The sequence below is a fragment of the Magnolia sinica genome, chromosome 2 (genome assembly GCF_029962835.1).
Source record: "Magnolia sinica isolate HGM2019 chromosome 2, MsV1, whole genome shotgun sequence".
Lineage (NCBI taxonomy): Eukaryota > Viridiplantae > Streptophyta > Magnoliopsida > Magnoliales > Magnoliaceae > Magnolia > Magnolia sinica.
Window position 1 is genome coordinate 33,214,937 of NC_080574.1, and position 23,929 is coordinate 33,238,865.

The 23,929-nt window shown below is 39.3% G+C and overlaps 3 protein-coding genes across 3 annotated transcripts in view; 1 reads left to right on the plus strand and 2 right to left on the minus strand.

The window, feature by feature from the left end:
• LOC131236920 (uncharacterized) overlaps positions 1–7,784 on the minus strand; it is a 90,984-nt gene extending 83,200 nt beyond the window's left edge. The window contains exons 1-5 of the mRNA XM_058234455.1: positions 7,446–7,784; positions 6,945–7,182; positions 3,502–5,954; positions 3,106–3,263; positions 1,357–1,476 (exon numbers count right to left, since the gene is read on the minus strand). Of these exons, the coding sequence (XP_058090438.1) occupies positions 1,357–1,476; positions 3,106–3,263; positions 3,502–5,954; positions 6,945–7,182; positions 7,446–7,727 (3,251 nt within the window). The 5' untranslated portion in view covers positions 7,728–7,784. The remainder of the gene's footprint in view (positions 1–1,356; positions 1,477–3,105; positions 3,264–3,501; positions 5,955–6,944; positions 7,183–7,445) is intronic.
• A 799-nt stretch (positions 7,785–8,583) lies between these two features.
• Positions 8,584–19,684, minus strand: LOC131224859 (uncharacterized). Its single transcript, XM_058220293.1, has 4 exons — positions 19,571–19,684; positions 18,401–18,747; positions 16,520–17,050; positions 8,584–9,841 (listed from the first exon to the last, which is right to left on the minus strand). The coding sequence occupies exons 1-4, from the start codon at positions 19,682–19,684 to the stop codon at positions 9,367–9,369; spliced, it is 1,467 nt and encodes a 488-aa protein (XP_058076276.1). The 3' UTR covers positions 8,584–9,366.
• LOC131236921 (uncharacterized) lies at positions 11,166–12,751 on the plus strand. The gene is made up of 2 exons (XM_058234456.1): positions 11,166–12,210; positions 12,532–12,751. Exons 1-2 carry the CDS (start codon positions 11,943–11,945, stop codon positions 12,564–12,566), a joined length of 303 nt encoding a protein of 100 aa, XP_058090439.1. The 5' UTR covers positions 11,166–11,942; the 3' UTR covers positions 12,567–12,751.
• Positions 19,685–23,929: the final 4,245 nt, after the last annotated feature.

Below are 23,929 nucleotides of genomic sequence, written 5' to 3' on the forward strand. Positions count from 1 at the left end.
GATGGCATATAAACAGTGTGGACGACTCGGGAAGGTTTTAACGGTACGCATCTCCCTCCCCACTGTTTCCTGCCTTGTGGCCCACTTGAGTTTTGGATCTGCACATTTTTTGGTCACCCACTAACATGAGCTGGAAAAATGGATGGATGGGGTGGATTTATCAAAAACCTTACAGTGGGCCCTAGTTAGATTTCAACGGTGAAGTCATTATCCCCATGGTTTCCGGTGGTGTGGTATACTTGGAACTTTGAATCAGCCTCATTTTGTGGCTTATGCCTTAAAACGTGCTGTCAAAACGGATGGATGGACTCAATAAAGCAAATAAATCACTGTTGAAACCTTTCTAGGGCCCACAATGATGTTTAGTTGTCATCCAATATATTATGAAAGGAAAACACAAATATCAGCGTGATCTAAAACTTCTGTGGCTACGAAAAAGCTTTCAACGGTAGGCATTCAATTTACATTGTTTTCTATGGTGTGGTTCACTTGACCTTTGAATATGATTTAATTTTGGGTCCATACCCTAAAATGAGCTGATAAATCAAATGGATGACGTCGATAAGACACATACAGCATGGTGGGCCCAGCGTACTGAGTTAGTAGGCTTACACAATCAGGTTTCTCTCCCAACATGGCCGCTCAAAAATTCATAGGTCCATTAGGATGCTTTTTTGAAATCCATCACTTCAATCATTTTAGCCAGCTCATTTTAGTTTGAGAGCAAACAATGAAGCAGATTCAGAACTCAATTGGACCACATGGCTTACTAATTTAACACCCGCCGTTGAAACATTCGTGGGCCTACTATGATGTTTTTGAAAAATCCACTCTATCCACTAGTTCCACCAAATGATTTTATTGGGTGGGCAGTAAAATGAAACAAGTCCAAAACTCAAGTGGGCCAGACGAATGGAAGCAGTTGGTATTGAACACCCACCATTGAAACATATGCGGGCCAGTTGTGTGCACACGGAAGTTTTGGATCACCTTAATATTTGTATTTACAGTCCATCCCAGTGAGAATGACCTTGCGACCAGTTTGGATGGCATATAAAAAGCACACTGGGCTCAGGAAGGTTTCAATGGAAGCTGTTCAATCTCTACCGTTTACCTTCATGTGGCCCACTTCAGTTTTGGATCTACCTCATTTTTGGGCTCGCCACCTAACATGAGCTGGAATAACGAATGGACAGGGTGGATTTCTCAAAAACATCACGGTCAGCACGATGAAAATACAACAGTCAAACCAACCATATGGAGACCAACGGCAGGCCGTTGCACGACGAACAGTTAAAACTGCACGCTGGTTTTAAGTTTTCGAAAAGTTGGCGGATATTGGTCGATAGCTCAAACCTTTTAGAAGCCGAAGCAAGAAAGCCAAGCAAGTAGCCGTCCAGCTGCCCCGACTTCCGATCCCATAACCTTTCAGAAAGCATCATCACCGTCGGAATTTTGTTCTCGATTTCCTCTTCCCTGTAAATCAAACTCACCGTTCAAAACAAAAGAACGAAATAGAGACCCACTATGTCATGGCAAGCAAACAGTTAAAGACTACAGTAGATCCTTTCGTGGACAAGAAACCTTGCTAAATTATGCAATGCCAATTGGATCCGGTGTTTCAAATAGCACCTATAGTGTATGCTATGTAGCGTGGCTGTAGCGCTATGTAGTGTCCTAAATAGCGTAAATCCCCTGTAGCGTATGGTACAGGGGTCGTAGCATCTGTAGCGTAAGCTACAATGTATTTTTTTTACTATTTTATTTTCACGTTTTCTTTGTATTTAGTGTTAAGAAATGTGACACTTGTATTGTACCTGATCATTTTAATCTATGGGATTTTTATTTCTTTTTATAATTGTGACTTGTGGTTTCAGTTAGACATTATTAATTAAAGTGGTTTGCTTAGAAAGTTGTTGATGTGATAATTATTTGGTTTGGCTTATATATGTGGGTTGGCTTTTGATAAATGATATCTAATAACTTGTTTGAACATGCTTATAATTGTTAAAATGAATAATCTTTTAAGCATTTATATATATATTTTCACTATTTATTATATTTGTCCTATTTTTAAATTAAAAAATAGAAATATGGTGTAGCTTATGCTACATATTTACACTACACGCTATAGAGGGCTACGTGCTATGCATCATGCTACTGCTATTTAAAAACTGGTTGGATCAAATACTCGACAATCGTTGCTTGGAATTTTCAATGGGTGGCGAGGGCCATCCATCTCCTCACAACAATGATCTTGGACGTGTTACACGATCCTGGCAAAGGAAATGGCCCATCAAAACTTTGTCATTACAACATTGTGGCAGCTGTTTTCACAAAACTAAGAAATGGGATAATGGGATATCTAATGTGGTGATTTCAACTTATGCAGCACATGCAGTAAGTTGATCAATTGCACTATGTTAACCATGTTAAAATTTAAAAAAAAAAAAAAAAAAAACACATGAGAAAATGCCAAACATGTAACATAAGCAAGAATCCTACTAAACTAGTGGAGAAAGAAATAAAGAATGGAAAACTAATAAGAAATTGCTTAAGAGAGTAAAGTTCAACAAGTCAACCTGTTTGGAGCTTGGAAAATAAATGGATAGAAGGGGACAATTTCTTTAAAAGCCCAAGAAAGCATTTGGAGAGAATTTATTAGAACAATTTCTATGTAAATACTAAGGAAAATGTTTTCCAACAAAAGCAATCTTCCAACAGGGGAGCATGTCATTTTTTTTCGAAACTATTTCCTCCCAAATTCTTTCAAGTCTCCCAAGCAAGACCCAAAAATGAAAAGTAAAAAAAAAAAAAAAAAGGGAAGTCAATCAATTCCAAGAAAAATCAGAAAAATTGTTCATCTAACACTTCAGATTCAAATAATTTTTGGTGTTACTGTAAACTATAGCAAAAAGAAGAAAACTCTGAGATGCCACGACCTAATATTGTAAACTATGGAGAAGGGTGTGTGTCGTTACACCTCGTGAAATATCATGAACTTTTGCACCAAATTAGACTGATTAATCATGAAATTGCATGTTTGTTTTACAACCAAACACACCCCAAAACAATAGAAACAACAACTCAAAAAGGGTTGCTGACCTTGCATCCAAAGCATCAGAGAGCTGTTTCAATTCACTGAGCATGCTTTTCATTTCTCTGATCAAATTTCTGTGGTCAAGATTTTCTTGTTCTTTTTGGATCGAGCTAGTTGCTACTGTTACATCATCAAGAACACAGATGGATTCCTCCACATAAACCTAAACAACATAAATAACACCATTAGCTTTGCATCATTTCTGATTAGAGTTTATGTAGGGTGGTCAATGGGACATCCCTGGGCAAGCAAAATCAAAATTTTGATTGCGATGGCACAACTGTCCCAGCTTGATCAGTTCAAACTTCAGGGCAAAAACAACCCGAGCCCCCACTCATTGACAGTACTAAGATTACTGATACAAGGGAGGGAGGGAGGTTAAAATTTTATATCACCATTACCTTAATTTTTGGGGCATTCAATGCAAAGCAACCTGCATTTTCAGAACACCCACTTTTCATTTCTTGGATCATATCAAATGTTTCCTGAAACCGATCATATTTTGTTTGCAGACTAGAAGAATGATCTGCCTCCGGGGTGACAATCAAAGCATTCAGATTCAAGAATTCTGAGCGATTGTTTTCTGAGGTCACAACCACTAAACGATTGCCAGTTGCTTCCAATGCTTCTGCAACCATTCTTAAAAACTGACCTCTATCTCTCATTCGACAACCTCTCTGAAGCTTATCAGAGAACTGCTTAGGCAAATCTGAAAGAATTTCATTCCTAAGAAGAAGCTCTGAAATTCTAGAAAGATCCCATTCGGAGTTTAGATAAGTTAAACTGATTACGACAACTAATCTAGACATCAGAAAATGATAGTACCAATTGGGGACAGACATCATCCTGACCCATTCCCTCATGCCCCGTTTATCAATCAGAAGCTGCTCAGCTAAAGTTGCACATAATTCCAGCACTTTGGGTACCATGCTTTGCATATCTGGAGCTAAGAAACAGGGATCCAAAGAACCCAAAGAACCCTTCCACACTTTGCAAGTAGCCATTTCAAAGAAAGTCAATTTTGTAGTATAGAAGAACCTTCCGCGTCCCAGGCAGGACGATGCCAAAAACATAAGACACTCAAAGAGATACATAAAACAGTGGGGAGAGATGTAATCATATTCTCTCCGAGATGCCATGAATGTGCTTGCCAGAGCTGCTCGGAATCGTAAGACTAGAATGAATCGTCCAATGCCCATATCCATGTCAGTCTTCAGCAGTTCAATGAACTCTTTCCATTCTGGCATCTGATCCAAACAGATCTTGATCTTTTGATACAATTCTTCAGTTAACCTTCCAGAGACAAACATCAGCATCACAGCCCATCCAATCTGACCATGTGTCAACCTGCCATTCTCAGGATTGAGATTTTCTATGAGGATTTCTTCAAGTATATCTCCAGCAATCCCACTCTTACGCAAAGAAACCATACCCTCTGTTATTGATTTTCCACAATCAAGTGGAAAAACTATATCAAGGAAGCATCTCTTACACAAAGAGAGGGATCCTCTTAGCTTCCCAACAGAGTATTTCAAATCAAGCAATTTGGACTCATTTAGAAATTTTGCAATGGCAAACATATGAAGGATGACTTGTCCTTGGCAAAATAACAGCAAAGGTTTCTTCGTAGAAAAACTATGCAGAAACTCAAGTCTCTCCAGCACTTTCATACCAATTGATGGCAGTTCCAAAGCAAAAAAGTCTTGTGCACATGACATGAATTGACATGTGTTCATCCAAACCATGTTCTGATCGCATTGCAGAGAACCAGCATCATTCACTTTAATCCAGCATGCATCTGAATTGAGCGCAATGAAGGTATTTTGATTATCCTGTTTCCGCACTCCAAAATATTCCAAACAGAATTCTTCAAATGCCAAGAAGTCTTTTGCAACAGATTTTCCACGTAATTGAACATAAGATAACATATTCAGAATCATTTCCTTCCACAAATTCCAAAAATATATCAATGTTTCAACAGAGAATGAATTCCGGACCACCATTTCATTTGCGTGCTTGCTCAAATCCAAGATTGCTGCAGATTCCCAATGAAAATTTGAGGGTTCTGACTGTAGATGGATGTCGAGAATTTTACGGGCAGCGAATATTTCCAGACGGACATTTTGATATCTCCGAGCAGTATTTAAGTGATCCAACAAGTTCAACAAACTGGTGGCTTGGTCTGACAATACACCTACCTCAGCACAAATCGACTCATAGAAGACATTTGATGCTCGCTCTGCTAGCGATTTCACCTTCATTAAGAGTTCCTCTTTCTGTGGGAATGGCTTCAAGGGCCAACCCTTGCTTCCATCTGCCCAAAGAGAGCTCATAACAACATGAAGAATAATCAAGCGTGACGCATTTTCGAAATGCCCAGCTTTCTCAAGCATCTCAGCCTCAAGAAAGAGATCGCCATTCATTCGCGCAATGTCGGCTGCCTCCATATAGTTTCCTGATTCCATCTCTATCACAACCAGCTCATCAAGATAATTCCTCAACTTCAAAAAAGTACGGATCAAGTCCATAGAAGGGAAAGCCTTAACAAACTTCATCATGCATTTGGTATCTCCAAGCTCGAGATAGTGGAGTGCACAGCTCTGTAAGAATGAAGTTCTAACCCCATCTACTTCTTCAGTACCAAAATCGTCTGAGGACAAGTCTTCCTTCCACTGTTCTATGAATTGCAAACCCAAATCAAAAAGTTCTCCTTTGCTGCAAACAGACAAGCACTTGGAGAAATATTTTCCTTTGGCATATACTTCAGCAGCAAGAGACCAACATTTGGCCATAACAAAACAGTCCCCTGCATCCTCAAGCCTTGACATGCCACATTTCTCCAAATAAATCATTCCTGTTTCAAATATATGTGGCAAGAGATTAACAACATCATTTAGTAAGAAATCTGCAATACCAAAAAGGAAGAGGGCAAATCAAACATGGTGACTTACAAATAGAATGCTGACTTATTTTCAGTAAACCATAGATTTTAGCATGTGCTGCCTGCACCCAAGGTTTTTAAACATGGTGACTTGGATCGATTTGTTCAGTCTCAAGCCGAGTCACGACTCATCAGGGAGGGGGGACTCGAGGTATCGAACTGGATCAGGTGTAATACTGAATCCGAGTTGATTGGTCTTAAAGCTAAGGTTGTGTTGTGCCAATCTTGAAGCATGTGTTGCAATTGAACAAAATGCGTTGCTTTTTTTCAAGGATCATATCTTCTGTTCTTTTCATATACCATTAGTTGCTAGACATAAAGGTTGGGTTTAGAACCCCAGAAATAGAACCAGCCAGGACCCACCTCAGACCCATCCCTTTAGATTCCCAATATAATTTATACTTCACTGTCTTAAATGACCTTTTATGTTTTCATAAACAGATTCTAAAACTAGTAATTTCATTTTAAGTAGCTTCCTTTAGTTAAGGCATTTAGCTAAAACCCAAAAAAAAAAAAAAAAAAACTAACAAATAATGCTAGATAGGACATCTATCTCAAACAGTGAATCAGAGGCTGGGCAAAACCAACTCAAACCAGACCCAACCAAAAACTTGGACCCAAGGTAAATGTGTCAGCACTAGATCATCTTAACACCAACCTACACCATAGTAGATCCATCTTATTTCAACACAGACCTGACCCAAACATTAATGAGCCAGGTCTGGAGCTGAAACCCAGACCTGATCATAAATAGGCTGGGTATGGAAACCCCCCAATTGCACTGGATATAACAAAGAGAAAAAACTTGGAAACCAGTTGAGCCAAAATCACATATACCAATATCAACTATAGAAAGTCAAGGCATCTTTACAAACAAATAGGGTATGTAAAAATGAATCAGACCTGCTCTTTCATACTCCATCAACGTTACAAAACAATTTGCAGCTGCTTCTGCCTTGCCAATGGATTCATAAATCTCAGCAGCTTGTGTAAGTGGAGTCCGAGCCATTTCAAAATTTGTGGAAAGAATGAGTTCAGCATTAGCACGATGGGCTGCTGCTTTTGCCCACTTTTCCCTGAATTCATCTCCTGCCCGCTCGAAACACATTGCCGCCATCTCAAAGTTACCCACATTAAAAAGCTGCAGAATAATTGAAACAGAGGCATGTTTTTATAAGATATTGTTGCAATTGGGAATATTACAGAAATAATTGATGCAGCAAGAAGCTGCGAATAGGTCTGTCAATGTCCAGGCACAATACAAGTCCGTTTCCTTTTCAGTCCAAAAACTCAGAACGAGGCCCGCTTTTGACAGCCATAAATGAACCTGGATCAGATATGGTGATCTCTAAAAGACAAATTGACAGCCCTAGCTACAGAAACCGAGATCAGGATAATACACACCTTGATACCACGCATCCTCCAATCATCGGCACTGCTTGCTGCTTGCATAGCCTGCATGAGTGAGCTATCTAGGTGTCTTACTTGCACAAGACATAACTTCTTCCAGTAATCAAACATGGGCTTAGAGAATTCATCAATACTCTCACAAATCCACAGCCGTTGCTTCGTACAAGTAATGGCGACATATAGTTGCTTCAGTTCTGAACAAAGGATACTGTGCTTGGCACTATCAAAACATGGAAATGATCTTGATTTGAAGTCAAGAAGATCTTGCTCTTCCATATAATTATAAATTACTCTCCAGTGATTTTTCAAAGGTGAAGCACCAAAAAAGTTATATAACAGTACGTCCTGCACAAGCAACAAGATATATGAATCTAAGAATAAAAAGCAACCAAATGCATGCATAAGCAATAGAGAAATTAAACAATCCTCAGCCATGGACAAGATATTCAATAACGGTAATGGTGGCATAACAGTTGTTACAATACGGGCCACCCTTGTAACGGGCATCACAGCCTTCTAACAGTTTTTTTTTTTTTTTTGTCCATTATAGCCCTATAACGGTCCCTTTTTTAAAAAGAAAAAGAAAAAAAATGCATCGGTCCATTTCAGACCTGTATTGGACCATTATGGCTATGTATCGTCCCATTGCGGGCCATTTATTTTTTTCAAATGTTGCAATGTAGCCTGTATTGCATAACGGGCACCACTGTTACATGACATCCATTATGGCTGTAAGGTAACCACTTTTTTAATACCATGGCCATGTATATGATTAGCAATCTTGGGCACCTAGTTCCTATAAGAAAAGGCCACCATTTGGAATCTAGACCATTGCTCAGATCGGTGCAACAATGGATGGATGATGACCAGCCCCCTATGGAACCATTTAACCATTCAATTGTTCACTTGACTGCAAATAGAGAGTAAAAGAACAAAATGAAGCAATGGTCCACATTCATAGAGAGAGCCAAAGGGTGCATGTGGAGGAACATCCAATATGGCAGACATTTAGGGCATTGTCCATTTAAGGTGGGGGCCATCAGACCAGTGGTCTCGATCAATGCACCGCGAGACCCACTTGTAGGAAGTAGGAACAAATGGAAGGAGAAGCTGTGCATATCTTCAGGTAGAGGATCATTAATTCCTGTAAACAGTCAAGTTGATTGAACTCTATATACCACCTGAAATTTGAGCCCCTTGCACTCAACGATTGTTAGAACAAGAGCTTGTTTTCCAACATGGTCAAATATTTGCTTCTTATCACAATCATCACGAACTAAAATCGCTTGATCGGCTCCAAACCCTCCATTCACCCAACCCCTAGTACTTCCACTATTCCCAAAAATTGTTATAATGGCATTCTCATCATTCCCAAAGTCAAGTATCACCGGTGCTTCTCCATATATAAGACTAGTCTCACGACTTAAAAGATCAATGGACAATGGAAAGAAGCAATAGAGCAAGTCGATGACACTCTGTGCCAATTTCAGTACACCTGCATGAGTTCGGAAGTTCTGGTTTAAATGGAAAATCTCTGAGACTCCAAAATCCTTTTCCTGCCCTCTCTCCTTAGATCCACTCCTCATTCCATAAAGGAACTCTTTGTAGAAGAGAAATCTTATGTCCTGGAACCTGAAATCAATTCCCCTGGCAATAGTTTGTGCCGTGTCACCAGCAAAAACAAAACCTTCCTGAACATTTTTGCATACATATTTGAAAAGTGCAATCTGTCTCATCGTTAGGTCCTGGACCTCATCAATATAAACAAAATCCACCTTCTCGCCAACATAGCCTTCACCACAAAGTCGCTGGTGAAGGTCAGTCACCAAATCAGACAAATCAAATTCGCCATTCTCTGCTTTTTTCTTTTCATAGTCATGGAAAATGCTGTAAATCCTCTCTCTTTCTTCACTAATTAAAGTGGACGCCCGGCCCTCAGAAAGCATAATGTAATCCTCCCTCCGAAGTTTGCATCCAACGCGTCACCTGCTTCCAATCCACCCTTTATGTGTGAAATGATTTGGGTGAAAACTGTTGAAGGGTCAAGCTTCTTTGTCAGCTGTGCATTAACATGAGGCCAGTAAGTTGCTACAAAACGCTCATAGGTAACCTCTTTACTACGGATAAATGCTTGGAGGGCAGGAGACTTTGAAACTCCTCTTGCATCCATAGAAAGCTCTCTTACACTCGGAAATTTATTGAAGTATGAGTTCGACATGGTCCCATCAAGCATCATCAAGAACTTGTGGAAGGTAATTATGAGAGGATAATGCCTGTGCGGTATATCAATAAAACTATCGGAAATATCCATGAAATCAGTTAAGCTGTTGCTGACATCATGCATATCAGAAGAACTAGCACTACCAGAAGAGTCACCGCCAGAAGTAAAGCTGGAAGCAAAAACAATAAAATCAGATCTAATCTACTTAGCTCTCAAAAATAAAATAATAAATAATAATAAATAAATCAAATAATTCCCAATCAGAATAACAATATTTTAGAAGTCACTACAATAAATAATGGAAATTGCAGAATGCAATAAATGAAAAATATATCACTTCCTGGAAAGGAAGAATATCATATAGTAAAACCAATTAGTGTCTTAATAAAATGAACTGAAAACCAATTTGAAAGGAAGTGAGGATATGGAACTTAAGCACAACAATTGTATGAGCAGGGAATTACACTATGCAGTTTGAAAGTCCCCCAGCAAAAAGAAGACATTTTCTCCTTTAAAGATTGAAAATTTGTGGGAGTGAATGCAAGAACATTTCAGCAACTCAATTGCTCTCACAACCATGGCACAACACATTACACCAAACATTGAAATTCCATATAAGATGCACTTAGAGATTGTGGAGATCCATGAATTCACCAAGAGACATGATTTTAGGAGTAACTTGACACAAATACCAAGCACTTCAAGCATCACCTGCTTGATGAAGAAATTAGATTCTAGTCATGATATGGTGACATTTAAAGAGTTATTTATTCTGCATGAAAATGCATGCTAGAGACCAATTTACCTACTTGGCACAAAATCATTCCAGACTCCTAACTAATAGTGAGTTGACAGTCCAAAACAAAAAGTTGTCAGTCCATGTAGTTGGCTCTTATTGTTAGACAGTCTCACATACCTTGTATATCTAGTATACCTTGTATAGTTCGTTTCCATAGGAAGAAGATTCTGATTTTATTATTTTCCTTGTATAGATGACTGTAATCTCTATATATTCAACCCTTTTGGGTTATCTCAAATACAGAAAATCTTTCAGCTCCTCTCTGCTTTCATGGTACCAGAGCTTCACTGATCCAAAACTGGCATCACCTGTCATATCTGACCGCCCCTGCGTCGTCCGGCCCCTCTGCTCCTCTGTGCCCCCTCTGCTCGTCCGATTCGGCGCACCTGAGCCCGTCCGGCCCCTCTGCTCGTCCGATCCAACACACCTGACCCTCTGCTCGTCCGATCCGATGCACCTGAGCTCGTCCGACCCCTCTCTACTCGTCCGATCCGGCGCACCTGACCCTTCTGTTTGTCCAATCCAACACACCTGACCCTTCTGCTCGTCCAGCCCCTCTGTGCACCTGACCCTTCTGCTCGCCCAGATCCAAAAGCGCTCCTCTGTTCCGATCCCTGTTGTTGTTGCTATTCCGCCAGATCGAGAAACCACATTCCCTTGTAGTCCTTCTGTACGATACATCTAAAACCTTCTTTTGTTGCACCTCTTTGCATGCTTTACATTACTTCAGATCAATGGACAAGAACTCATCTCGTTCAGAGGCCCCACGTTGTAGTTTTGATGGTACCAACTATTCTCTATGGGCCATCCATTTTCAGAACTTCCTCAAGGGTCGTGGTTTGTGGGGACTAATTGATGGATCTGTTACTATCCCCACTTCCATAGATGCCAACAAATTTACTGATTGGAAAATGAACAATGGACGGATTATTACCTGGATTCTCGATTCGGTCGATCGGTCCATTGCTGTTGGCCTCACACCTCATCGCACTGCTAAGGCAATGTAGGACCATCCCCAGACAATTTATCAACAGAGTAATGCGGCCCGGTTATACCGCCTGGAACAGGATCTCGTTAACCTTACTCAGGGTGACGATAGTATTCAATCATTTTACTCCAAAATTGTCACAATTTGGACAGAGATGGCTATGATGGATCCAACATTTCCTTATGAATTTAAGATATTCCAAACTATGCGTGAGAGTGCGTAAGTTCGACAATTTCTTATGAAGCTACGTCCCGAATTTGAGCATTGTCGGGTTGCTCTCTTGAACTGTAGCCCTACTCCTACCTTGAATTCAGTTATTAATGATTTATTGGCTGAGGAACAATGACTGAAAGTACTCTCTCTTCCTTCCTTAACTCCGGGATCATCTGATATGGTGCTTGCTGTGTCCACCACTACCCCAACACGTGGTTCCACTCCTTTGACTTGTCGCGGCTGTAACAAGGTGGGTCATGTTGTCGCTCAATGCAAAGAATGGTGCGCTTATTGTCGATGGACTGGTCATGGTATTCAGGATGCCATACACGTACCTATGCATCTTCTTTCGGCCATGGACGTAGTGGTCGTGGCTGTGGCCATGGTCGTGCTCTTTGTGCTACTGCTGCCACTATTTCTTCTGAGTCGTCTGTTAGTGATTCTGCATCTAATGTTTCTGTTGAAGGTCTTTCATCACCTTTGACTCCTGCGATGCTCCAGCAAATCGTTCAGGCCCTTTCTGCGGCCGGTATGTCAGGTATATCCCCATCTTCTACATGGTTCTTCGATTCGGGTGCTTCCAATCATATGACCGGTGCTGTATCCCATCTTTGTGACATTCGCCCCTACACCGGAAATTAGGCTATTTCTACTACGGATGGCACTAGACTGCCTATTCAGTCCGTTGGATCATTGACTTTCTCTCCTTCTGCTCATTGCCTCTCCTTCTGCTCATTGCCAGTTCACCCTTCGTGATGTGTTTCATGTCCCTAACCTCTCCTCCAATTTAATTTCAGTTGGTCAACTCACATCCAATAACTGCTTAGTCATATTTCTTCTCAACTGTTGTTTTGTGCAGGATTTGGCAACGGGGAAGGTACTTGGGATGGGTAGGCGGCATGGTCGTCTATACGTGCTGGACTTTGATCCATCTATCACTCTGGCTCGTTGTTTCTTTTCTCCTTCTTCATCAGATATTTGTTCAGCAAATAAATTGTGGAAACTGTGGCACTTTCGCCTGGGTCATCCACATTCCGATTGGTTAATTCAGTTATTTTCTTCTGGCATGTTAGGGAACGTTTCTCTTAACAAAAAAGATTTAGATAATTCTTATTCATCTTGTTCTCTTTCAAAAAGTAAGTGTATTCCCTTTCCTCTAAGTACTATCAAATCATCTTCTATGTTTGAACTAGTGCATACAGATGTCTGGGGTCCTTCACTAATTATGTCTCTCTCTGAGTTACGATAATATGTTATATTCATTGATGATTTCACACGTTACACCTGGATTTATTTTCTGCACTCGAAGTCACAGGTTTTTGAAAAATTCAAGATATTTCACTCTATGGTGGAGACTCAATTTCTGGTTCCAGTTCAAACTCTCCGCTCTAACTCAGAGGGAGAATATCTCTTAACAGATTTTCGTATTTCTTCAGGGTCATGGGATTATTCATCAGACCACTTATTCTGATACTCCACAACAGAACGGGGTGGCTGAACGAAAAAATCATCATATTGTTGAAACTGGCAACACTCTGATGACAGTTATGAGTGTTTCTCGTTCTTTCTGGGCAGAAGCAATGTTACATTCAGTCTACTTGATTAACCGGATGCCAACCAACGTTCTGAACAGTAAATCTCCACACTTTGTTCTCAACGGCTTACCTCCTGCATATTCCACATTTCGTATTTTTGGTTGTGTCTGTTATATTCACCGGGCTTCATGTGAGCATAACAAACTATCTCTAAAATCGATCAAATGTATGTACTTGGGATTTGGAGAAACTCAGAAGGGTTTTCGATGTTATGATCTGGTTTCTCGTCGTGTTCGGATTTCACGACATGTTGTTTTTCTTGAACATATTGCCTTTCATTCATCTCTTTCTCCTCCACATGCCCCAAACTTTCTTGGACTAACCACCTTTCCTGAAATTCCTTTTGCCTCGAGTACTCTCTCTCGTCCATTGCAGGTTTACTCACGTCGACCACGTACAGCTCCACCACCTATTACTCAACCCGAACCTATTGTACCTGTTGCAGATCCTGAACCTACATTAATACGTCGTTCCGATCGTGTACATCGAGCACCTGATCGCTTGATATGCCCTATGTCTGCCATGAATGCTACTTTGGATACTGTTTCTATTCCTATTTCATACTCTCAGGCAACCACTCATGATTGTTGGAAGAAGGCTATGACAGAAGAACTTCCGGCATTAGATGATAATCATACGTGGGACATTGTCACTCGACCCGCTGACCAACAACTAATTGGTAGCAAATGGATTTATTCTGTCAAGCTCAAGTCTGATGGATTATTGGATCGATACAAGGCTCGACTTGTCGTTTAAGGATACAAACAGGAATACGGAATTGATTATGATGAGGCATTCGCTCCCGTGGCCAGGATGAAAACTGTTCGTACTCTTCTAGCAATTTCTTCCGTTCGCTCTTGGCCACTTGCTCAGATGGATGTGAAAAATGCTTTTCTTCATGAAGACCTCCAAGAAACAATATATTTGAAACCTCCTCCTGGCTCTTTAATGCCTGACAATAAGGTATGTTGCCTAAAGAAAGCCCTGTATGGCCTCAAACAGGCACCTCGGGCATGGTTCTAACGCTTTCACGATGTTGTTACAGGTGCTGGCTTTACTCAAAGTGGTCATGACCCATCCTTATTTTTGCACACTACTGCTCACGGAATTGTCATTATTCTCGTGTAAGTTGATGACCTACTTCTGACTGGTAGCGATGCTACTGGCATCTCGGCTTTAAAGGAAGTTCTGTAATCATCCTTCAAGATGAAAGACCTCGGTCATCTCACATGCTTTCTTGGGCTTGAAATTTCACGTTCTAAACGTGGGATCCTGGTCAGCCAACGTAAATATACCAAGGATCATCTCACCTTGGCATCATTGACGGATCAGAAGACAGTTCAGACTCCCTTAAAACTTAACGTTTAATATAGCCGTGATGATGGTGATATACTTGCACAGCCCGACTTATACCGCCGTTTGGTTGGGAGTCTTGGTTTACTTAACTATGACTTACCCTGATATTGCCTACACTGTCCAAGTTGTCAGTCAGTTTGTTTCTGCTCCTCGGACTCTTCATATGACTACAGTATTGCGCATCCTATAGTACCTACGTGGCACTCTAGATCGATCACTGTTCTTCTCCTCCACGGCGACTCTGGACCTTCATGCTTATTCGGATGCTGATTGGGCCGATTGTGCTCTCACACGAAGATCTACCACTGGCTACTGTGTTTTTCTCGGCACTTATCTCATCTCTTGGAAGTGTAAGAAGCAGGCCACTGTTTCCAAATCAAGCACAGAAGCCAAGTATCGGGCGATGTCCGCTGCGTGTAGTGAGCTTGTCTGGTTACGTGGACTTCTTTCCGACTTGGGCGTTCCTCTGTAGAATCCTACTTCATTCCATGTTGATAATCTAAGTGCCATTCAGATTGCCTCTAACACGGTTTTTCATGAACGGACGAAGCATATTGAAGTTGACTGTCACTTTATCCACGAGAAATTTCAGTCTGGGCTCATTTCTCTTCCACATGTTGCATCCCATGATCAGATTGCCAATATTCTCACCAAGTCCCTCACTTCTGCACGTCATTCATTTCTAGTTGGCAAACTATTACTTGTCGATGACCAGCATTAGTTTGAGGGGGGATGTTAGACAGTCTCACATACCTTATATATCTAGTATACCTTGTATAGTTCATTTCCATAGGTAGAAGATTCTGATTTTATTGTTTTCCTTATATAGATTACTGTAATCTCTATATATTCAACCCCTTTGGGTTGTCTCAAATACAAAAAAGCTTTCAGCTCCTCTCTACTTTCACTTATTCTCTCATACATGCCGTCCTACATTATGAAGATAAATATTTGTGATAATAATCTGGTGTGTGATAATAATGTTGTTCGTGATTCAAGGGATATGCATTGTTTTGAAGTTAATGTGATAGAGCTAAATAATATACAGGCATTAACACTCCTTGACAACCAACAACATTCACTAACTGGCTAGTGCAGGTTCATCTTTAACGAGATGGTAAGGTGGGTAAAATTATAATACTTATCTAGCAAGGAATATGAACTGATTAATTGATTAATCAAAACTTTGAAAACCATATTGTAATATTTATTAATTTCTAGATATAATATTCTAGAAACCTGCTTACAGCATAGTTTGCAAAACAGGCTGTTGTTCTTGTTCTTGGTTGGTAAATGAGTGGAGTCAAACAGGGATACAATGGATCAACCAGGTGGGTCAAGGAAACATTTTTACTATTTTTTATTGCAAAATATATAGTAGTAAAAAGACAAAATACCAAAATTAAAAGGAAAAAACCAATGTTCCTATACATGGTGGACTGTTGCGACCTGGCCAGGTGGATGAGTCGCAAGTCCATGCCAAAACCAGGATGGGCTTGGTTATCCGAACCTAATTAGGGACATGGCCTGGTCGACTTGGTTCAGCCCAATTTAACTGTCCTGGTTTGTGAACTATGGTCCATAGAACTTGTCTACTTGCTAAGAGGATGAGCGAGGAGCAAAAAAGGTACTGAGCAGAAGAGATCATATGTTCCTAGCTTCCAACGTGGTCATGCAGTTCTTCGTAGGCTTGCATAGATGCATATTTTTCTCTGATTAGACGGCCATTTGATGATCACCCCACGATGAATAAAATATTCAATTCCCTACCTTGTATCTATTAAAGAATTTAAATATGAAACTAATGTTGAACAGAGGACAGAGCATGAAAAAACAATTAAAAAACTACAACATGATAGACCAAGACGAACATAAAAATGTATGCATGCAGCACACCTTTGGAGTTGATATATGTGGCTCCTTATAGCCGCACAAAGTTTTGGGCTGACTGTGATAAATATCTGGCGTAAGAAAGTTTCCTTTACCACCACAGGATCCTCACTTAGCTCACTCTTCTCATACACAATGTCAGACAAGCCAACCTTTACATCAAATAATCCTTTTGAAGAAAGACGATATTGTTGCTCCCTCTGAATCAGCTTCATTGTCAGTACTGTTGTCTTCCCAGTCCCTGACCTTCCCAGAATAAAAGTGCTACTAGGAAAGCATATTATCTCCTTTTCGTGCTCAGTTACTTCAAATGGAATATCAATTTCTTTCCCTTCATTATCAGTGAGCAAGTGTTTCATTACTCCAGATGATAATGAGTAGAATTTCATCAATAACAAACTCTCACTGACTTTGGAGTTCTCCACATACTGTTCTACTTCTATGCTTCCCGCCTCAGCCACATGTTTGGTTTTGCATAGTTTCTTATACTGTATGATATCATTTCCTAAATTCCAGCTCATTGGCACTTCAAGTTTTCTAGAACAAAAGACAAAAAGGAGACATTAGCAAGATTCTAAGTAGAAGCAATGACAAATTCACTTATGTGAAGAAGAGTAGAAATAATCAAACGAAAAAGAGCCGTAGTCTACCCTGACAAACCATCTTCACAACAACTTCTAAGAGTTTGAAGTTCAAAACTGATAGAGAATATATATACCAAAAGAAAGATCTCTGGTACTTCACAAATCAATATGAATGCTGCAACTTCCATAGAAAACGTGACCAAAGAAAATTGATGGTCTTTCATCAAGATAATATTCCAGTCAAGAAAATCAGGAAATAAACCAAATAGCATCAGTACGTACACATTGTAATGTTTTATAAACAGGAATTACAACTGCATCTTGTTTTGATAATTGATGGGAAATTACAGGTCATGTCAAAAAATTGCTCAGAATTTTGCAATTTCATAGCAATAAAAGTCTGTATGGCCATTTTTCAAAAAAAGGGGGTGCTCAAACTTTATTTTTGATATATCATGGAAGATCGCGAGACAAAAAAAAAAAAAAAAAAAAAAAACGAAGGTTTAGATAATTGATAAGAAATGACCACTCATGCCAAAAACTTTATAAGAATTTGGCCATTTCACAAAAATGAAATTTTGGGGATCTTTTTTTCTAAAACCAAGGGCATCATTTTTCATTTTTAATGTTTTGTGGTACAACATGACACATAAAAATCAAAAAACCAAAAGCAATCAAAGGCAAGCTAATCAGATGACCACAAGACTTAAGTGTGCATGCAACACACATTTATAGAGCTAAAGCTCCTCCCAGAATGAACAGTTTTAAAAGCAGTTGATTACCAAAAAAGAGAGAAATCACACAAGGTGATGCACTCATCATATGTTTCTAGAATATTGCATTTAGTGGGCCCCACTATATACATGACCTAGTTCAAAAATCAGTCTGATTGGCGAATGTGGTGGTTCATGGGTGTACAATGAATGTGCGTGGTTGGGATTTTCTGAACTGCACATAAATGAGTTGCCCTCCTGGTGAGTTGACTGGCCTGATTTTTATGCCAGCTCATCCACACAGTAGGGCCCACTTCATTCAAAACTGGGATGCCCAACAAGTGCCAAATTGGCTCATGAGGCCACTTGTAGAAGTGTATTTAGGAATGCATGGGGCCAGCAAAAATGTATATTATTCATCATAAACAGTGAAAGGAAATAGAGAAAGATCAATCTCAAAATCTATATTAAAAACAAATGAACATGCCAATTTAGGAGTGTAAATGGTCCATAGAAGGAACGACAGAAACTTTTTCACATCTCTCCAACTTTCCATTATAAGAAATGACCAAACCACTATTCAAACATACCCCTCAACACATTTAACTCTGCAGTGCTCTATATAAACGTCGGTGTACATTGCAAAAACGTTATCAAGACACTTGAGCAGTTTTGGGACTTCTGTCGTTGGTACAACGTCCCAGACCTTCAGCACCTGGAAATATCTTCCATCCTTTACAATGTCAACCATCCATACGAGAGACAACTCTCTGACCCGGCACTGTTTTGCAAGCTGAAAGGAGTCTGGAAAATCAAAACTTTTACTTTTTGGACGCCAACCATCAGCAAGCCTCAGTAACAATTGAATCACTGCTTGTTTGACCTGGAGATACTTCAACTTTGCAAAAGACTTTCGGAAATCTTCACTGAAAAGAACCTACGCATCATGAATGAAATTCATATAACTTTCCATATGAAATCAACACACACACACGCGTGCGCGCGCGCACACACACACCTGTGTAGTATGAGGTCTCACAGGGTACTAGCTGGATGATAAGTCACCGCCCAACTATTGACAATAATTGAGAATTTGACACACGTATACATTATCCAACTGTCCAGAAGGTTGGCCCAACCATGAATAATACCTTATGCCGGGGGGGGGTGTGGGGGGGGGGTGCTGATTCACTTACCACATGGACCACATAGTAGATACAACGAATGATCTCATCCAACTAGCTGCAAGAATGATCCAATACAGTTGAATGTACAGTAACATACTATATGGTCAAGACGATGGACCACATCCATCAGGTTTTAGGTGTCATTTTACATTGTTTCCTGTGGTGTATCGCACCAGAGTTTTGAATCAGGCTGCTTTCTGGCTCCTGCCCAGCATCAGAGGGCGCACCTGATGGACAATTTAGATGCCACAAAGATATCATTGTGGCCCCCACAGAAGCTCAAATGTATGGTAAGTTAACATACAGTAGAAACTATGGGATCATTCCGTAGTAGCCTGTTGGTTTTTCAACTACAGTCTTTTATTTCTTTAACTTATGCATGTCTGTCTGGTATTTATAAGTATTTGAATCAAGTTTATGCTGCAAATATGATTAGCAAACTCCCTAACCCCATTTTGTTAAGGGGAATAGGATCCAAGTGGTACGGTGTCCTGAGGGAGCACCAAAAATAATACACTTCTTTCTCCAACAAAACAAATGAAATTTGACCAACCTAAATATAGATGAACATACCATAAAAGAATAAGACGAAGTAATTTCAAGAGTTCCATTGAGATTTGTGACGTTAATCCCAACAATCCAAGGAAAAAGTTGGGAAGTAAGACAATTGAGATTTATACCTTCCATCTAGCCGTGTTGAGAAGTATAGAGTCCGGTTTGAGCAAATCATCAAGCTGATTAAGTTCATTCTTAACTTTTAAAATTTCTTTAGCCAATCCTTTGTCCTCATCGGCATTAAAGAAGCACCCTCTTTCCTTCACGTCATGTACTAATTCTTCCCAAATAGAATCACTTCGACTCAACGTTGAGGCATTTCCCAAAATCCAAAGGCAATGCCTATCATGAAAATAAGCAAGCTATCAAGTAATTAAATAGAAATCTTGACTCAAACTAAGAACAAAAACTCAAAGGTAAAAGACAATGACCAAACACAACTTCAGATGGGAGTGGGACCAGTAATTAAGATGAGATTTAAACTAAGAAGTTCAAAGGTAAAAGACAATGACCAAAAACACCTCCTCCTGATGGGACTAGTAACCATTGTTGATATTATTGGTATATTATTGTTGATATTATTGGTATAGCGAGCTCGGTAATACCAATAACACTGGTAGCATCAGAAATTCCAGTTATTGGTCATATATCACCAATACATCACAAAGTATCGCCGATGCATTGATATCACCAATGTATCATGATATTTTCAACTATATAAATTCTAGATGTCACTTCTATCATCAATGTATCAGTGACATCATCGATAATATCACCAATGAATCAATATTGCCAAAAATCTATTTATTAGAAGAAGAAAAAAAAAACTCATTTCAAAGTTTTTTCTTTTATGGGTGCATGGCTGTATGATGAAATGCATGCATGCATGCATGCGTATATATGTATTCATGCATGGATGGATAGATGGATCATGCATGTGTGTATATAGGTATGTATAATTGTATGTATGCATAGATGGATGGATGGATGGATCAAGCATGTGTGTTCGTATGTATGTATGCACATGCATGTATGATGGATGATGGATGGATGGATCCACCCTGTTCCCCAAGTTTCCCTAATGTTTTCCTAAGTCAGTGATACATGCTTTTAGTCCCCCATAAAGTGGAACTTATTATGTATGCATATTTTTTGCAATTATTTTATTCCAAAATATGCAAATATGTGTATTTTTTCATTTGTTGAAGTATCATTAAGAAATTCCACCATTTTACCCATGTTTCCCCAATGCTTCCCTAATTCTGCATTACATGTTTTTAGGTTCTCATTAAAGGAGAATTATTATGTATGCATCTTTTTTTTTTTTTTTTTTTTGCAATTATTTCATTCCTAAATATGCAAATATTAGTATTTTTTCATTTGCTGAAGAATCATTGAGAAATTCCACCATTTTAACCATGTTTCCCCAATGCTTCCCTAAGTTCGCATTACATGCTTTTAGGCTCTCATTAAAGAAAAACTTATTATGTATGCATCTTTTTTGCAATTATTTGATTCCCAAATATGCCAATATGTGTATTTTAGCATCTCTTAAAGTTTATTGAGAAATTTCACAAAATTTCCCATGTTTCCCTCAGTTAGTGATACATTTCCGGGTATCGGCGATAATATTGGCCATATCGATACATGTTTCTATATCCCCAGCCAGCGATAAAGGTAATGAGATCGATACTATAAACACTGCTAGTAGCTAAGATAAGATTTCTAGTTGGGTGGTATGCGAAAAATACCTGGCCCTTGTCAACACCACATTTGTTCGTCTAAAATTGGCAAGAAACTCAACTGATCTCTCGCTATTGGACATGACAGTTGAAAGTATAACGATATCCATCTCGCCACCTTGAAACCCATCAATGGACCTAACCTTTAGACAAAATCCATTGTGCATTTCATACTGGTTTGCAATTTTCTCCTGAATTGCATTAACTTGAGCACCATATAGGGACACCACTCCTATACTGAGGCTTCGCCCTGTACCATCCCATGCTACAAAAGGAACTTTTATTAGACCGCTAAGTAAATATGTACTTGAGCCTTTCAAATGACAAGAGCAAATATCACACTACAACAACATTAAACTAAAATGAACAAAACCAGTGGAAACATCTGATGTCAAATTCAGTATATTAATTCATGAGTGATAGGTAAGTTCCTTACAAAATTAAATTATGCACAGCCAATCAACACAAGCCAACAACTGTTGTAAGATTTGACTTTCAAAATGCATTCACCACTTGGAGACTTCACATGAAAAGCAAGAAACAAGATAGACACACCAGCAATGAGGCCAAATTTATTTTTTGCTTGAAATGGTAATGATAATTTAGTTGAAAGAAGAAATATTACAATTTCATAACAAGGAGGATCAGATGACAATGAATCATCCACCCCAGAAGGAACAAGGATCCAACCCCAAGACAGAACAAAGAACAAGTACAATGTTAGAAGAGAGTTAAACAGAGAAGCATCAATTATCCATTGTTAGTACTCTTAGGGCTCATTTGGCATAGTGGAATCAGAGGGATTTGCTGTTTTTTGGGCGTTTTGTAGCTAGGCATTGCCGCATTAGAGGGATTTGGATTTGAGAGGATTGCAAATCCTCCAAAAAGATTTCTTTTTTGATCCCACCCCAAAGATCTGATTTCAAATCCTCGATTCAATACGGACTAAAATTCACTGAATTCCACTGGAGTTCAAATCCACGCCACCAAAAGAGCCCTTATAATGAAATACTATGGTACACTCTATTCCATATTATCCATAGGATCAGGCCCGTTTTCATGGTAAGATTATTGCTGTCACAGAAATTGATGATTCTCTCAGATGAATAGAGCTATCCTGCACATTCATCTGTAAAATATCCTTCACACCTAATGAAGGGAGTAATCACTACCCTTTTCAATTTGCCAGGTGTCAGTTTTGAAAGGAAAGAACTGATGAAACACCAAAAGGTTGAGAACGAAGTTTACCAAGATGGACCTGCAAATAACTAATAACATATCTTCTCACGTGGCCTATCATCCCATAGTGGGCCCACCATACATCATCACAATCCTATATATTTGATTTCAAAAGGAGATCAGATTTGATTGTTGTAACAAACTGATCTAAATTGTATAGTTGTAACTAATATGATCTCTTTCTAGTCGACTTTAAATAGAAAGCTTCCAAATTGGGCCTCATTGCATTGTTGCATGAAAGATAAAATCTACAATTCTTCATGTTATCAAAACGAGGTTATGATCCATGTGTGTATCCTTCACTAGGTAGCAGTGTATGGACCCATTTCTCCTATTTTCTGTCTCTTTCTTTTCTTTTCCATTTCCTCTTATCTTCTCCTTCTCCTATATTCCATCTGCTATTGATAACATGAAGTCTACAATTCTTCTATAATTACCAGTACAGCTTAGTTTCGAAAAGAAATTTTCAATGTACCAGAAACTAAATTTGACAAAGTTAACATCAAGAAGAAATCTACAACAAGAAAATGTCATGCTAATATTTCATGAACCCTCGAAAACCAGAAATAAACAATATCAGAACAAAGCAATCAACAAAAAGTACTCATACATTTAAAAAGGCTTCTGATTACTTTCAAGACAACGGCCACCTCGACCATATTTTTCCAACTATTTCCATCCTTCTCCTCCCTTCCATCAGCAATGTGTATGAATGAATAAGCACCATACATACTTCCCTCAAGATAATTCCGTTCATAGCTAGCATCTGTGACATTTGGACCATCCAAAATCTGGCCATCATAAAACTTGGAATTTGGGAAAGAACTTATTGCAGGATGCATGCGATACTGCATATTGAGGAGCTGTTTCTGATGCCCCAGCAAACTCAACCTTTCAAAAAGACTTCTTCCAAACCCGGCTTCCTCAGGGATCTAAAACAAAACAATCAAGCCCAAAAGATAAATGAAGCAAAATAACAATTAAATGATTGTAGCATTTTAAAGAGGAGCAGACCCAGACCTTGCTCTTCACCATAGAAGGCAACTGACGCTCATCTCCAATGAGAACAGCATGCCGTATACCGTTGGTTCGAAGTGGGATAACCGACTCACATTCTTTTAACTGTGCAGCTTCATCAATAACCACAACTTCCAATGGTTCCAACTCATAATAGCGCAACAAAGAAGCAGTAGAAGCAGTGCAGAATATGAGCGTAGCGTTCTTCAAGCAGAATCCTTTGATCCAATCCTTACCAATATTAAGGGGTAACTGAAGAGTGTCTTTAAGAACTCTTAAAATACGAAGGCAATCTCTTCTCGTTTTGTCCATAGCTTTTCTGGCAGAGTCCCCCAACATGGAATGGGCACTAAGCGGCACATCTGTAGATGGAAAACAT